The 17,582-nt window shown below is 34.5% G+C and overlaps 1 protein-coding gene across 2 annotated transcripts in view; it reads right to left on the reverse strand.

Moving 5' to 3' along the window:
- The window catches only part of LOC109255075 (uncharacterized), a 443,355-nt gene that overhangs the window by 283,138 nt on the left and 142,635 nt on the right, over positions 1–17,582 (reverse strand). For both annotated transcript variants that reach the window (XM_019429494.2, XM_053891448.1), the window contains one exon: positions 28–227. In XM_019429494.2, the coding sequence (XP_019285039.2) occupies positions 28–227 (200 nt within the window). The remainder of the gene's footprint in view (positions 1–27; positions 228–17,582) is intronic.

Raw genomic sequence — 17,582 nt, forward strand, 5'->3', positions numbered from 1 at the left:
CTTTACAGATCAGATGTTAGGAATTACCTCTCCAGAATGTTTAGTATCATCTTGACCACATTTATCAGTTCAAGAGTAGCTGTTAGAATGTTATGAGGTGATTGTTCATTAATGCCATGTAGAATACGGGCCCTTCTTCTTTCCGATATCAAGACAAGAATACAATCAATAGCATGCTCAAGATGTTCACTTTGTTTTTTGAATGTTGTAGGCATCTTTTTGTCATTCTGAAATTAAAGTGAGAGTTTGGGGTAAGAAATAAGGCAGCACTTATCTAACACACTTATCTAACACACTATAAATATATTCAACAGCAGCACCATTTAGCCAAAGTAACATAAAAGGGATGCAAAATTACCACCAAACACTTTTCATACTTTACATATTGCTTTTGGTAATACATACACCATTCATGGCAGTAGTTACATAAAGATGTGAAAGGAATGAGGTTCAGTCATGTAAATATTGAGGGAAGTAATTTTATTAATGTGGCAACAACCATTTGCCTACAGTTAGCACATGTTAATTCTGGTACTGCCTTATTTGTATACCTATCTCATTTCCTTATTAAAGTATAGTCTACTGATGGAAAACTCTATATTACTTTGTGTTCTGAACAGAAATGGGTATAGATCTAAGAGACAGGAAAGGAGATTCTTACTTTTAATTTATCTCAGAGCCCTGCTAAATATATATAGTCCTTTCTGAGAGCTGGCAATTTAAATATACATACATTCCTAATATAACATACGAGTATTAATTGGCACTGGTATTTAAATGTACCACTTCGGGGCACCTGGGTGGCTCAGTCGGTTAAGCGTCTGAGTTCAGCTCAGGTCATGATCTCGCAGTTTGTGAGTTCAAGCCTCATGTCAGGCTCTGTGCTGACAGCTCAGAGTCTGGTGCCTGCTTCAGTTCCTGTGTCTCCCTCTCTCTCTCTCTGCCCCACCCCCACTTGCACTCTCTCATGTGCACTCTCTCCTTCAAAAATAAATAAACATTAAATGTACCACTTCAAGTGATTTGACACTTATCTCACATATGTGTTTTCTCTTTTTTTAATGTTTATTTATTTTTGAAAGAGCAAGCGAGCAGGGTAGGGGCAGAGAGAAAAGGAGACAGAGAATCCCAAGCAGGCTTCATGAACAGAACCTGATGCAGGGCTTGAACTCCCAAACCAGGAGATCTTGACCTGAGCTGAGATCAAGAGTCAGTCACTTAACCAACTGAGATACCCAGGCGCCCTACATATATGTGTTTTATCTTTGCATGAACATGTGTACACACATTCCCATTCATCATGCTTTTGTCCAAAGCCTCATCAAATGGTTATCAGGATTAACCACAGGGTTGCAATAATGAATTCTCCCTCTTCGGAAGAAGTTACTCTAGCTTCCTGGTTTAATGATCAGTGAATTTGATTTACTAAGTAGTAAAGAAACCTACTGAAAAAGGACATACCCTTTTTTAGGTTTTGAAATTCTGAGGTGCAGAGAATTTTATTTAATTATGTGAGAAATGAGTTTATGATTATTTTTAGCCTAGGTCCAATAAGATATGTGAAAAGACCATATTAATGACTTCCATGAAACCAGAGAACCAAGACCACATTTCTTCAATAATTACTTCTTCCTAATATAAAATCTATTACGTGATGTGTTCAGATGTTCACTCTTAGTGTTTCACTTTAAAAATGATAAATCAGGGTGGCTCAGTCAGTTAAGCACCCGACTTTGGCTCTGGTCATGAACTTGCAGTTCATGAGTGCAAGCCCTGTGTCAGCTCGGTGTTGACAGCTTAGAGCCTGGAGCCTGCTTTGGATACTGTATCTCTCTCTCTCTGCCCCTCCCCTGTTTATGCTCTGTCTCTGTCTTTCAAAAATAAATAAATGTTAAGTTTTTTTTAAAAAAAAATGATAAATCAACCTAAAAATAGGCCCTTTAAGATTTCTGATGAATAGCTTTGTTTTTGTAGCATCCACCTCCTGAAATAAGCTTGCTTTACATTTGCTGATTAGAAAAGTAAGATGTATATTTGGGCATTTTTCCTTCTTTCAAGTGGTTTTAGAATAAGAAAAAGAAAGTAGTTCAAAATGATGAAATCTACTTTTCTTATAGATGTCATAATGAAATTGCCATTGCCAGAATTTAAGATATAAACATTAGCATGTTTTTATTTCCATCTTTGGCTTCCCAGCATTTTCCAGCATTTATTGATATAATCTGGGATTTCAGATACAAATTATCATTAATATTAAAATAAATTAATATTATTGGGCTATATACTTTAGCTTTCCAGAGTTTTTCAAAATTTTGTGTTAAGTATATAACCATATTAACAAAGATTATTTTGAAAAACTATGCTTTACTACTTTCATTGCTCATTGCTGGTTCTTTTATACTACAACATACCTGTCCTTGAATTATTTATTTTTATTCATTTTTTAGTCACCTGAAGTACATCTTCCAGTAATTTTAAGGAATTAATAGGTAATACATTTGCTGAGTTTATAGACTTAAGAACATTTTTCAGTCTCCAACTCACATAAATGGTTTCCCAAGATCACACAGCTAATTATTAGCAGATCTTATCCTGGGAACAGAAGCCTCTTGATACTCACTGTTCTTTCTACTACATTATTAAATGTATTAGCCCCTAGAGTGATAGGGAAATATGGGAATTTTTTGATGTATGCCATGCTACTGTCAGAGTGGTGAAATGGAAAGACATTTAGGTACACAGTGTGAGATCTGAATTTTCACAGATCACTTAAACGTATCAGAGCCTTGGCTTGTTTTATTTATCTCTAAAATGTAGATACTAACACCTGTTTTATCCATGCATAGGATTGTTATAGATATCAAATGCTATACAAATAAGAGCTGTTATTATTTATATATAATTAGTATATACCAAAAACATATAAATTTTTATGTAATTTTTAACTACCAGACTCTATACAGTGGGCAATCTCTTTGCAATCTTAAAAAATCTTCAAGGAAATTAAATAGACCGTCTGATATTATGAATTTGAATTGACTTTCTTTTTTTTTATTTAAAAAAAAAATTAATGTTTATTTATTTTTGAGACAGAGAGAGACAGAGCATGAATGGGGGAGGGTCGGAGAGAGAGGGAGACACAGAATCGGAAGCAGGCTCCAGGCTCTGAGCTGTCAGCACAGAGCCCGACACGGGGCTCGAACTCACAGACTGTGAGATCATGACCTGAGCCAAAGTCGGAAGCTCAACCGACTGAGCCACCCAGGCGCCCCTGAATTGACTTTCTAATGTAGTTTTTGAAAATTCTGTTAAGATTAAACAATTGATAAATACTATCCTTGTTTTGGTGTATACTTCACTAGACCTTTTTTAAAGAGTGAAATAAGATATATGTCTTCTCTTTTTTTTTTACTTTTTGTTTTAAGAACATTTTGCAGAAAGAAAACATTCCTTTCAGTAAACTCAAAAACAACTAGGTCAAGTAACTTACACTTTGGGAATATTTAGAAAAGAGAAATGAAAACCCAGGAGTGCCACAATGGTGATTATTTTAGCATGAATAACTAACAACAAATAATGTTATTTAAACTGTAAAAAAAAGGGAACCATGTTGAAATTTTTAAAAGCCATTTATATTAACATAGTAATGGGAAAGTTTCATTATTAATTACATATACCAATGAAGTCACAAAGGTGTCCAACCAAAAGTGTTCCTCAAGTGTTAGTTTGCCCTTGATATTGAATTTCTTATTTTTTTGAATTTTAGGTAATCTCTATCCCAAGCGTGAAGCTTGAACTCACAACCACAATTAAGAGTCACATGCTCTACTGACTGAGCCAGCCAGGCACCCCTTGAATTTCTTCTGAAACTATGAAGGTCATAATGTGCCAAAAGACATATTTTTACATCAACCCCTTTATGATACTATAAGCATGATGACAGCCAAAAAAGAACCCCTCATCTTTCCATTAAAATTTGAATTACAGGCTTTTCAGATTCCATTATGACTCATGAAATTAAATAAATCCATTTGTTTTCCATTTGACATTTAATTACTTTTTGTTTGTATATAATCTTCATTAGTTTTACACAGCTTTCATGAACTGATGACAGTAGTAGCAGTAGAAATTAATGTTTCAGAAACACATTTTATCCCTTCAAAGCTGGCAGAGGAGTTTATTCTCTATGTACCACCACCTTCCTCCAAATACTTTTGATAATTCTAGTGGATTCATTATGTGTGCTGCATGTTCTAACACTATTCTGTCCAATGTTTGTGGTGTAAGAATAACAGCTGAATAATTTTATTGTAGTACGCACAGTCAGAATTTGAGAATGGAACAGATCAATTTAGAGTATATACACCATCTGTATATTATGTGTATACAAGTGATACCTACAATATGGGAATTTTTTCAAGGGTTTATGCAAAAGGCAATGGGAATTTGTATGATTGAAAATAAGCTAAATATTACACCAAATCATTTCCTTTATTTACATACCATAGTCTTATAGAAAGGTAGAGGAACCATTTTAAATTCCATACTGTGAACATTGCTTATTTCTAAAGTAAGGCTCCAATATATATTTGTTTATATCTTGCATCATAAATAAGATCTACATATCTTTATACCTGGTCTTACATATATTACACATAAGACAGAATATTTGTTTATACTTTCTGCTTAATTTTTCTGTTATCCATTGAGTGGAAGCATCCACCTATTTTACAATTTGCCTAAAGTCAACCATGAATACACAAAAAGTCAAAACATGGAGAAATATTTTGTTTCTAGGACCATGTAGAATAGGTAGTAACATAAAAAGAAAAACATATCATTTTTAAAGTCTCATACTATGATGCAAATGGAATTATATCCTCCAAAGTCATGTCTATATGATACTAGTAAATGGAAGATTTTGATTAAAAGTTTCTATATTGCTTAGTGATTACCTGACACAAGCTCCTAATGTTTAAAAAAAGAAAACATTCACAACACTTGTATTTTCCAAAAGCAATACATTTATGACCTTCATTAATAGAAGTATAAACAGTATAAAATAATTCCCAAGCACTCAGATACTCTTTTCTAGCACTGGACTTATAGTCAGAGATCATTACAATTTGCTAACCACATAATTGTTCCACTTAGTATTTAATTATCTTATTTTTAATTTTTTTTAAATGTTTATTTATTTTGAGAGAGAGAAAGAGAGAGAGAGAGAGAGAGCATGTGCACACAAGTGGGAGAGGGGCAGAGAGAGATTCCCAAGCAGAATCCCAAGCAGGCTTTGTGCTGTCAGTGCAAATAAAGAGGTGAAATGAAGAGTCAGACACTTAACCAAGTGAGCCACCCAGGAACTCCTAATTATCTTATTTACAAAATGCGATTCTTCATGAAAACTCTAGGTTGTAGTCAAAGATTGAAAGCTAAAAACATTAAGTTATACTTGAGGATAAAATGAATTGATATGAAATAACTCTTTAAACTGTAATTTATTCTTTTCATGACTGCCTTTATTAATAATTATGAGAGTAATAATCACAAATCACCAAAAAGTAACCAAAATGTTTCATGATTAAAGTTTTAAAACAAAAATATTTATAAAGAGAGAGACAAACCAAGAAACAGACTCAACTATAGAGAATAAACTGATGATTACTAGAAAGGTGGGAGAGAGGAAGGGTTCAGTAAGTGATGGGGATTAAGGAGTTTGCTTGTGATAAGCACCAGGTGTTGTATGGAAGTAATGAATCACTATATTGTACACCTGAAACTAATATTACACTGTAGGCTAACCAACTGTAATTTAAATACAAAGTTGGAAAGAAAAAAAATTAATGAAAATATTATTACATGGTATTTATTTTCTTCCTTTTCTAGCACAGATTACTTGTAAGATCTAAACTATAGTCATTTACACATGATCATTAACTTCTAAAAATGTCCATACCTTACCATTTATCCACTTTTTTCTCTTTCATATATTGCCTTTATGATAAAATTATTGGCTACAATTTTATGCTTCTGTTTTAAAATTTCTTTCATCTCTTAGTAGTAAATAATGCCATCTCATTAGTTTTCCTTTTCAGACATGAGGATGCATCTTTTCCTTTTTTTGGTGCAAAACTAGGGTGACTTTATTAAAGCAGAGACACAACCCATGGGCAGAAAGAGATGTGTTATAAGTGTGAGGGGTGATTCTTTTATATACTATGGAGTGGGGGAGATAAAGAGGAAGTTTCTTAAAGGGATTTTCATATGCTAAAGAAGACTTACAGATTACTGGAGGCCTAGCTGTTGTCAAGCTAAGGTTGTTTTTCCCTCTCGCAAGTCATTAACATTAAGACAGTAGGGAGTTCCTGGAGAAATGTTAATTTCTTCATTCCCCTGGGAATAAAGAACCAGTCCCTAAACACACTTTTGTACACACATTTTAAAATCAAATTCTTCCTTCCATGAATATCTCTGGTGTGTTAGATCTCTAACTCACAAAAATATCACATTTCATTTAACCATTCTTTTATTTTACATTTTATAGCAAACTATGTATTTTTAAATATTTTACCCAATATTTCTACTTTGTGCAGTCTTTTATAAGTCTTTAGGTAGCTATCTACTAGTCTTCATATTTCTGGAATGTATAAATTCAATAAAGTCAATCCATGAGTTTTTGTCTCACCATATCCCCCACATCCAGAAGAATGTCTCACATGTTGAAGGAGTCAAAAGAATGTATTTACTGAGTGAATGAATGAAGGCTAACGTAAACGTAAAGGATCAGGAGTCTCGTTATCTAGTACTGCCAATTCCACTACCTAACTCTGTATTTTTGAAATTTTAATTCCAGTATAGCTAATGTGAGAAATAAGCCCACTGACCCAATCAAAGAAGGGATGCAGAGATTCAGAGCACAGTGAAATGAAGCTTTAATCAACATTCTTGCAAGAGCAGGTATCTGATGGACAGGCATACTATGGGCACTTATAGTAAACAATTTATCTCTTCGTGTGCAAGTCCCTCCCCTAATTCCTCACTGCCTGAGTACTTCAGAGGTTACAGACTTACCCAGATGTCGCCTATGCCCATGTAAGGCAAAAAGTAGTCTGACTGGAACAAATATACATTCCCTGATGTGATGCAGAGACTTTCAGTCCCTCTTTTGTTCTTCAGCACATGCTCATTGCAAAACCCACAAAAATAAGCCCATGAAATCGAGGGGAAAAACCAGGAATTGAAGGATTTAAAGATTTGGAACTCCATTGTTGGGGAGTGGGAATCGTACATATTTCCAGTAGGAAATATTGTTAACTACACAGCACAGCTTTTATTTGGTATTTCTGAAAATGAATCATCTCCCTTATTTCTCACAGTTAACATACGGTGTTATATTAGTTTTGGGTGTACAATATAAAGATTGAACAATTCTATATGTTTATTGCATTATTTACAACAGCCAAATTATGGAAGTAGCCCAAGTGTCTGTCCATCAATAGGTGAATCTATAAATAATATGTGGTATATACTAATTTTGAGCAAATGATTTAACCACTGCATCTCAGTTTCCCAGTCTGTCAAATAGAAATAACAAACTCTAAAATATTATTGACATAATGTAGAGGAATAATGGGAAAAAGAAACAATATTTGAAAATCATTTTAAAATACATAGTGTATAATAACAATGTACATACATCTCCATTATTGTAATATATTTTGTATCCCATATTTGATGTAGCATTCAAAAGGAGACACTAGGTATTAAAGATAATTCTTTTCTGATAAGCGTTTACTTAACAAAAATAAAATGATTTTGAAAACTGTCTCCCTATACTCTCTTCAGAATCTCACTGTGACATGCCACTGGAGTGTTTAATTTATATTCAGTATAGGTCATTTTAAATTCTGATTCTGTATTCTGATCAATTACCAGTGAACCATACCTTAACATATTATAGTTTGACATTTTCTTAGCACTTAATGAATCTTTTCATTATTTTGTATCCATTTTAATGGATGTTTAATGAAAACATAAAAAAAAAAAAAAAACAGTGAACCCAGAGAATAATTGTGGGGGATAAGCTTAGGAATCCCCTGGGGCTTACACCAATGGGTTAAGAAGTCATAAAGAAATACAAAGTCATAAAATGCTCACACCCAAGTTTGGGTAAACCAGATTGGCACTCCAAGATAGGGGGGTGCAAAGACACCCTGAGAATAGGGAAATACAAAGGTGCCAGGAATAGGGAGTTGCAAAGGTACCCCAAAATAGGGGATGCAGAGCCCACAGAATAGAGAGGGAGAGGCAAAGGCTAAAATAGGAGCAGCGCAAAGGTGCCTAATACATAGGTATATGAAATAAACAAGACTATATATTCAGGATGGAAGCACCCCCAATTTAGTACTATAGCAGAAAAGCTCCCTTCATAGGAGAATAAGGCCAGGTTAGGTAAATTGGTGGACTATGGACCTCTGTGCTGCAGGCAAAGCAGGCCAAAGCAGAGAAGGTTAACCAAATAAAAGGTGCCTTATTAACCCTGAGGTTATTCCCCCTGTCTCATCCCCTAGGCTAGCAAAGATAAATAAGCACAGCGCCTCATGTGTGCCATTAACAACCATCGACCCATCTGCCCGGCAGCCAGATTTTGTTTTCTATTGACCCAAACCCCACACACTGTATATCTTCAAAACCCCCCTTTTCCCTCATGTCCCCAAGTTAATGATCCTAGTTTGTCTCTTTGTACACACCCACCATGTTTGTAAGCCTTCTGAGCTGAATAAATATGGGGCAAGGACCCTTATTTGGGGCTCTTGTCTTTTCCCGGACATTAGCCATCTTTCACTTTAATCCTGGGTCTGCTCTTTTGTTGGACAAAAGAGAACTTTAGACTTAGAGTCTACAACAAATAATCATTATTGTATTTTTTTTCTTGTTGATTGAGAAGCCACTTTCTGAGTATGTCACCTTTATTACAGTTGTGTATCCATTTCAAATTCCCTGAAAGACACATGAACTAAAACTATCACATGAACTATCTAAATATAAGGCATACCTCATTATATTGTGCTTCTCTTTATCACATTTTATTTTTTATCTATTTATATATTTATTTATTATCACATTTTAGATATTGCATTTTTTAATATATATTAAAGGTTTATGGCATCCAGCAAGTCTATTGACATCAGTTTTCCAACAGCATTTGGTTATTTCATGTCTCTGTTGCATTTTGGTTATTCTTGCAATTTTTCACCTTTTCATTTTTATTATAATTGTTATGGTATCTGTGATCAGTGACCTTAACTGATACTATTGTTTCAGGGGGTCATGAACCACACCCACACAGGACAGCAAACTTAATTAATAAATGTGTGTATTCTTACCACTCCATCAACCAGTCATTCTCCCATCTCTTTCCCTCTCGTCTAGCCCTCCTATTCTTTGAAACATAACAATATTGATGTTAGGCCAGTTAATAACACTACAATGGCCTCCAAGTGTTCAAGTGAAAAGAAGAATTGCATGTCTCTTACTTTAAAATCTTTAAAAGTTTAAACTTAGTAAAGAATTCATGCCAAAATCTGGGATAGTTTGAAAGAAAGTCCTCTTGCACCAGTTAGCCAAGTTGTGAATGCAAAGGAAAATTTCTTGAAAAAAGAATTAAAAGTGCTACTCCAGTGAACACAAAAATTATAAGAAAGCAAAACAGCTTTATTGCTGATATGGAGAAAGTATTAGTAGTCTGGACAAAAGATCAAACTAGCTACAAATACCCTTAAACCAAACCCTAATCCAGAGCAAGGCCCCAATTCTTCAATTCCATGAAGGCTGAGAGAGGTGAGGAAAGTTTAGAAAAAAAAAAAGTTTGAAGCTAAAAGAGGTTGGTTCATGAAAATTAAAGAAGCATTCTCCATAACATAAAAGTGAAAGTGAAGTATCAAGTGCTGCAGAGAGTTATCCAGAAGATCTAGCTAAGATAATTAATGAAGCTAGCTACACCAAACAGATTTTCAATGTAGGTGACACAGCCTTCTATTGGAAGATGACATCTAGGATTTTCATAGCTAGGAGGAGAAGTCAATGCCTAGCTTCAAAGGACACGCTGACTCATTTACCATTCCAAAAATCCTAAGGCTCTTAAGAATTATACTAAATCTATTTTTCTTGTGCTCTATAAATGGAACAACAAAGCCTAGATGACAGCATGTTTGTTTATAACATGGTATGCTGATTATTTTAAGCCCACCATTGAGAACTACAGTTCAGAAAAAAAAAATCCTTTCAAAATCTTACTGATTGTTGACTATGCACCTGGTAAATCAAGAGCTCCTATGGAGATATACAAGACTGATGTTGTTTTCATGCCTGCTAAAACAATTTCCATTCTGAAGTCCATGAATTAAGTAGTGATTTTGACTTTCAAGTCTTTATTTAAGAAACACATTTTAAGGCCATAGCTACCATAGATAGTGTTTCCTCTGATTGATCTTGGCAAAGTAAATTGAAAAACCTCCTGGAAAGGATTCACCATTTGAGATGCCGTTAAGAATATCAATGATTCAAAAGAAGAGTTCCAAATAGCAACATTAACAGGAGTTAGGAAGAAGTTGATTCCAATATTCCTGAATGACTTTGCCAGGTTCAAGACTTCAGTGGAGGAAGTATCTGCAGATACGGTAGAGATAGCAAGAGAACTGGGTAGAATTAGAAGTGGAGCCTGAAGATGTCAATGAATGGCTGCAATCTCATGATCAAACTTTGACAGATGAGGAGTTTTTTATGGATGAGCAAAGAAAGTGTTTTCTTAAGATGTAATCTACTCCTGTAAAGAATTTCCCAAACAAAAGTTAAAAGAATTTATGACCACTAAACCAGGGTTATAAGAAATGTTAAAGATGACTCTGTGAGTGTAAAACAAAAGCCATGAGAAAAATAGAAAGTACAAAAACAAAAAAAAAAAGTATACCTGCAAATATCTTCCAAGAGAAGCACGAAAGAAAAAAAAATGAAAATATATCAAATATCAGAAATGAGGAGGGGAGAGGAGTAAAGAATAGGTTCAAAATTAAGCAACCATCAGCTTAATATAGACTGCTATATGCAAAATATATTATATACAACCTGAATGGTAACTATAAATAAATGACAGTAATAAATATGCAAAATATAAAGAGTAAAGAATTCAGGTATATCATTAAAGAAAACCAGCAAATCGTGAAAAAGAGGAGAAGAAAGGATGACAGAAAAACTACAAAACAACCAAAAAAAAAAAAAAACGAACAAAATGGAAATAAATACATATCTACTGATAATTACTTTGAATGAAAATGGACTAAATGCTCCAATCAAAAGAGATAGGGTGACAAAATGGATAAAATAATACAAGACCCATCTATATGCTGTCTACAAGAGACTCGTTTCAGACCTAAAGACACCTGCATGTTCAATGTGAAGGAACAGAGAATTACTTAACATGCAAATGCATGCCAAAAGAAATCTTGAGTAGCAATACTTATACTAGACATGATAGACTTTAAAACAAAGTCTAAAAGTAGACAAAGAAGTACCATGTAATAATACAGGGGACAATCCAACAAGAAGATATATCAAGTGTAAATATTTATGCACTCAAAATAGGAGAAACCACATTCATAAAACAGTTATAAACAAATGTAAAGGAACCAACTGATAATAACACAATAATACTAGGGGACTTTAGCACCCTATTTACATTGATGAAAATATCATCCAAACAGAAAATCAACAGGGGAGCAGTGGCTTTAATTGACATACTGGAACAGATGGATTTAACAGATATATTCAGAACATTCCATCCTAAAACAGCAGAATACACAATGTTTTGAGTACCCAGAGAACATTCTCCAGAACAGATCACATACTAGGCCACAAAAGAAGCCTAAACAAATTTAAAAATATCAAATACATACCATGAATCTTTTCTGACCACACACTATGAAACAAGAAATCAACCCCAAGAAAAAAGTCTGGAAAGAATGCAAATACAAAGTGTTTAAATAACATACTACTAAACAATGAATGGGTCAACCAAGAAATCAAAGAAGAAATCAAAAATTACATGGAGAGGGCACCTGGGTGGCTCAGTCAGTTAAGCATCTGACTCTTGGTTTCAGCTCAGGTCACGATTTCATATTTCATGGGATTGAGACCCATGTTGGTCTCTGTGCTGACAGTGCATAGACTGCTTGGGATTCTCTTTCTCCTTCTCTCTCTTCCCCTACCCTACACATGCACTCTCTCTCCCTCTCTCTCTGTCTTTCAAAATAAATAAATAAATATTTTTAAAAATTACATGGAGAGAAGTGAAAATAAAAACACAACTGTCCAAACCCTTCAGGATGCAGAAAATGTGGTTCTAAGACAGAAATTTATAGCAAGACAGGAATAACTCAAGAAATAAGAAAAATATCAAATAAACAACCTAACTTTACACTGACAGGAGCTACAGAAAGAACAACAAAACCCAAACCAGCAGAAGGAAGGAAAGAATAAAGATTGGAGAAAAAAAAAAACAACCAAAAAAACAAACAAGACCAAAAAAAAAAAAAAAAACAGTATGGAAACTAAAAGAAAAATAGAATCCGTCAATCAAGCCAGGACCTGGTTCTTTGAGAAGATCAACAAAATTTATAAACCTGTAACCAGACTAATCAAAAATAGAAAAAAGGTAGAGAGAGAAAGTACTCAAATAAACAAAATCACCAATGAAAGAGCAGAAATAACAACCAATACCACAGAAATACAAACAACTGCAAGAGAATGTTATGAAAAATGACAAATTAGACAACCTAGAAGAAACCAATAAATTCCTAGAAATATGTAAACTACCAAGACTGAAGCAGGAAAAAAATAGAAAACTTGAACAGACTAATCACCAGCAAGGAGACTGAATCAATAAAAACAAAACAAAACAAAACTCCCAACAAACAAAAGTCCAGAAGCAGAGGGCATCACAGACAAATTTTATCAAACATTTAAAGGACAGTTAATAACTATTCTTCTCAAACTATTCCAAAAAAATAGAAGAAGGAAAGCTTCTGAATACATTCGATGAAGCCAGTATAACCCTGATACCAAAACCAGATAAAGATAACCACACAAAAAAGGGAACTACAGGCCAATATCTCTGATGTACATAGACTCAAAAATACTCAACAAAATACCATCAAAACAAATCCAATGGAATGTTAAAAAAAATCAATCAATATGATCAAGTGGGATTTAATCCTGGGATGCAAGAATAGGTCAGTATTCACAAAATAATAAATATGATACATTACATCAATAACAGGAAAAAACATATTATCATTTCAATAGAGACAGAAAAAGCATTTGACATAAGACAACATCCATTCATGATAAAAACCATCAACAAAGTAAAGAGAAACATTGCTAATCATAATGGAGGCCACATATAAAAAACCCACAGAAAACATTATACTCAATAGGAAAAACTGAGAGCTTTCCCCTAAGGTCAAGAACAAGAAAAGCAAGTCCACTCTCATTACTTTTATTCATAATAGTTCTGAAAGTACTATCCACAGCAAACAGACAATGAAAAAAATATGTGTCCAAATTGGTAAGGAAAAAGTAAAACTTTCACTCTTTGCAGATGGCATGATACTCTATATAGGGTATCTTAAACACTTCACCAAAAAACTACTAGAACTGATATAGAATTCAGTGAGTCTCAGGATACAAAATGCAGAAATTTGTTGCAGTTTTATACATTAATATTGAGGGAATATAAAAAGAAATTAAGAAAACAATACTAGTTACAACTGCACCAGAAACAATAAGATACCTAGGAATAAACCTAACCAAACAGGTGAAGTACTTGTATTCTGAAAGCTAAAAGTTATAACATTGATGAAAGAAACTGAAGATGACACAAAGAAATGGAAAGACATTCCATGCTCATGGATTAGAAGAACAAATATTGTTAAAATGTCTATACTACCCAAAGCAATCCACACATTTAATGCAATCCTTATAAAAATATCAATAGCATTTTTACACAGAACTAGAACAAACAATCTTAAATTTTATATGGAGCCACAAAAGACTGTGAATAGCTAAAGCGATTTTGAAAAAGAAAAGCAAAGCTGGATGTATGACAATTCTAGATTTCAAGTTACTATTACAAAGCTGTAGTAACCAAAACAGTATGGTAGTGGCACAAAAATAGACCCAGAGATCAATGAAATAGAATAGAAAACCCAGAAATAAACCAACAACTATATGGTCAATTAATATTTGACAAAGCAGTAAAAAATTGGTAATGGGGAAAAGATAGCTTCTTCAATCAATGGTTCTGCAAAAACTGCAGCTACATGCAAAATAATAAAACTGGACCACTTTATTACACCACCCAGAAAATAAACTCTAAAGGGATTAAACACATAAATATGAGACCTAAAACCATAAAACTCCTAGAAGGGAGCATAGGCAGCAATGTCTTTGACATTGACCATAGCAACACTTTCTATGTATATCTCCTGAGGCAAGGGAAATAAAAGCAAAAATATACTATTGGGATTACATTAAAATAGAAAGCTTCTGCACAATGAAGGAAACAAACAATAAAAATAAAAGACAACCGAAGGAATTGGAGAAAATATTTGCAAATGATATATTGGAGAAAGGGTTAGTATCCAAAATATATAAAGAACTGATACAATTCAACACCCAGAAAACAAATAATCCAAAATGGGAAGAAGACATGAACAAATATTTTCCCAAAGAAGACATACAAATGGCTAACAGACACATGAAAAGATGCTCAGTATTATTCATCATCAGGGAAATGCAAAACAAACTACAGTGAGATATCACCTCACACCTATCAGAATGGCTAAAATCGAAATGAAAAGAAAAGACAGGTGTTGGCAAGGATGTGGAGAAAATAGAACTCTCTTGTACTTTTGTGGGAATACAAACTGGTGCAACCACTGTGGAAAACAGTATGGTGGTTACTCAAAAATTTAAAAATACAAGCACCCTATGATCCAGTAATCACACTATTGGGTATTTACAAATAATATGCAAAAACACTAATTCAAATGAATACAATCCCCCCTATGTTTATTTACAGCAGCATTATTTACAATAGACAAATTATGGAAGTATACCAAGGTCCACTGATAGATGAATGGATACAGAAGAAGTGGTATACACAATGGAATATTACTCAGCCATGAAAAAAAATAAAATCTTGACATTTGCAACTACAATGATGGAGCTAGAGTGTATAATGCTCAGTGAAATAAGTTAGTCAGAGAAAGGAAACAAGTACCAAATGTGAAATTTCATATGTGAAATTTAGTGAACAAAACAAAGGAGCAAAGGGGAAAAGAGAGAGAGGGAGAGAGAGAGAAATAGACTCAACTATAAAAAACAAACTGATGATTACCAGAGAGGAGGTAGGTTCAGGGATGTGTGAAATATGTGATGAGGATTGAGGAGTGCAATTGCCATTATGAGCACTGGGTGATATATGGAACTGTCAAATAACTATATTGTACACCTAAAACTAATATAACACTGAGTGTTAGTTATACTGGAATTACAATAAAAATTTTTAAATGTGGTGTACCCAAAAATATGTTACAATCTACTCCTGGGTGTGATGCTGTGAATATTGTTGAAATGACAATAAAATATTTAAAATATTACATAAACTTAGTTGATATAGCAGTGGCAAGGTTTCAGGGAATTGACTTCAATATTGAAAGAAGTTCTGTGGGTAAAACGCTATCAAAGATATTGCATACTATAGAAAAAAAATTTCATGAAAGGAAAAGTCAATTGATGCAACAAACTTCATTATTGTCTTATTTTAAGAAATTGCCACAGCCATTCCAACCTTAAAAAGCTGATCAATCAGCAGCCTTCAACACTGAGGCAAGATTCTCTACTTATAAAAAGATTATGACTTGCTGAAAGCTCTGGTGATTATTAGCATTCTTTAGCAATAAAGTATTTTAAATTAAAATATGTACATTGTTTTTAAGACATAATGCTATCGCACACTTAATACAGTATAGTGCAAAATACCTTTCATATGCAATGGGAAACCAAAGCATCTATTTGACTCACTTTATTGTGATATTTGCTTTATTGTAGTGGTCTAGAACCAAACCCCCAACATCTTCCAGGTATGTCTATAGGACGTAGTGAGTTTTAAATATAATTTATTTCCAATTCAGTAGGTGGGAGCCCAAGTACAATGTATTGTTTTACACTTAACGTTGGGCTGAGAACCAGAGCAAGTATTAAGGAAACTGCTATAAGTAAACACAATCCAAAACATTCAACTTCCTAGAGTGGATTGTACTAAAGCCATCAAAAATCAGCAAATGGTGCTTAATCAGGAAACAGAAGTGTTTGTAGATCTAAGCATTGAGCCTATGCAGCCATCAAAATGTGAGTGAGAATAGTTCTAAGGAGCAAATGTAGGCCAAATATGTTCTATAGAAGAAATTGATATAATGACAAGAATTGATTAATGTAAGTAAGAAAAAAAGTAACACGTAAAGAAGATATGGATTAAGAGAGAATCGAGGAGTCTGAGAATGTCCTGGTGTCTGGTCAGGTGGTGGGGCCTGCTCGGTTTATAAAAATACAGCCTTGATGGAGTGATATCCACAAGATGGATGAACAAGGTGTCCTTCACTCATATACCACTTCATCAATTATTTTATATACATCCACGGACAAGATTGCCTTTATGGGAGTTTTGTGATGCAGACAGAACATTATGAAACCCAGGTCAATCCAGGACCTACAAGAGTCATATTGAGGAGGCAAAAGGCAGGCCCACACCCAGGTGGTGGACTCATCAAACATAGTTCTGACTTGAGACACAGAATTAGCTTTTTATACCCCTGAGGACTTGGCTAAAGCTGTATTTACCTTTGGTCTGGGCAACAGTACCATATGCTAAGGGGTCAGAAGGAATCATGCCCATCTGTGCTTTGTGTAATAGGTATACAGACGTTGGTCCTGGGTGTGGATCCTGAAGTGGCTAGTGAACCAGCTCCAGTCCCTTTTGGCTTCAGTCTGAAAGCCCTGGAGGTAAGCTCACCAAATTCAATCTAAATGTAGATTCCATAATGGCTCTAGACACCTCTAGCTGCAGTCTGCAAACAGTCCTGGTAGCACCTAGTGAGAAATATTCCTAGTTGTAACCCCAGAGATCTTGAAATGGCCCTATACTTTGCTCTATCTCCATCAATACCACAGTCTACCAACAGACATGCCAGCCATGAGACCAGGCAGGAGACACTCATGTATGCAACCCTGGAGATACTAGAAAGGTCCAGATACATGGCTCTAACCCCCTTCCAGACACAATCTACCAGCATTCCTGTTAACCCAGAGACCCACTGGGAGACAATCTTGTCTGAAAGCCAGATCCTAAAACGGGCCTTATACCTGGCTCCAGCCACAGTCCACCAGCAGACATGCTGGCCCAGGGACCCAGCAAGAGATATACTGGTTTGTTTCCCCAAGGATCCTAAAAGGGTCCCCTATTCAGC

Source organism: Panthera pardus, unplaced genomic scaffold (genome assembly GCF_024362965.1).
Source record: "Panthera pardus isolate Hobbes unplaced genomic scaffold, ASM2436296v1 HiC_scaffold_27, whole genome shotgun sequence".
In the NCBI taxonomy this organism is placed as follows: Eukaryota; Metazoa; Chordata; class Mammalia; order Carnivora; family Felidae; genus Panthera; species Panthera pardus.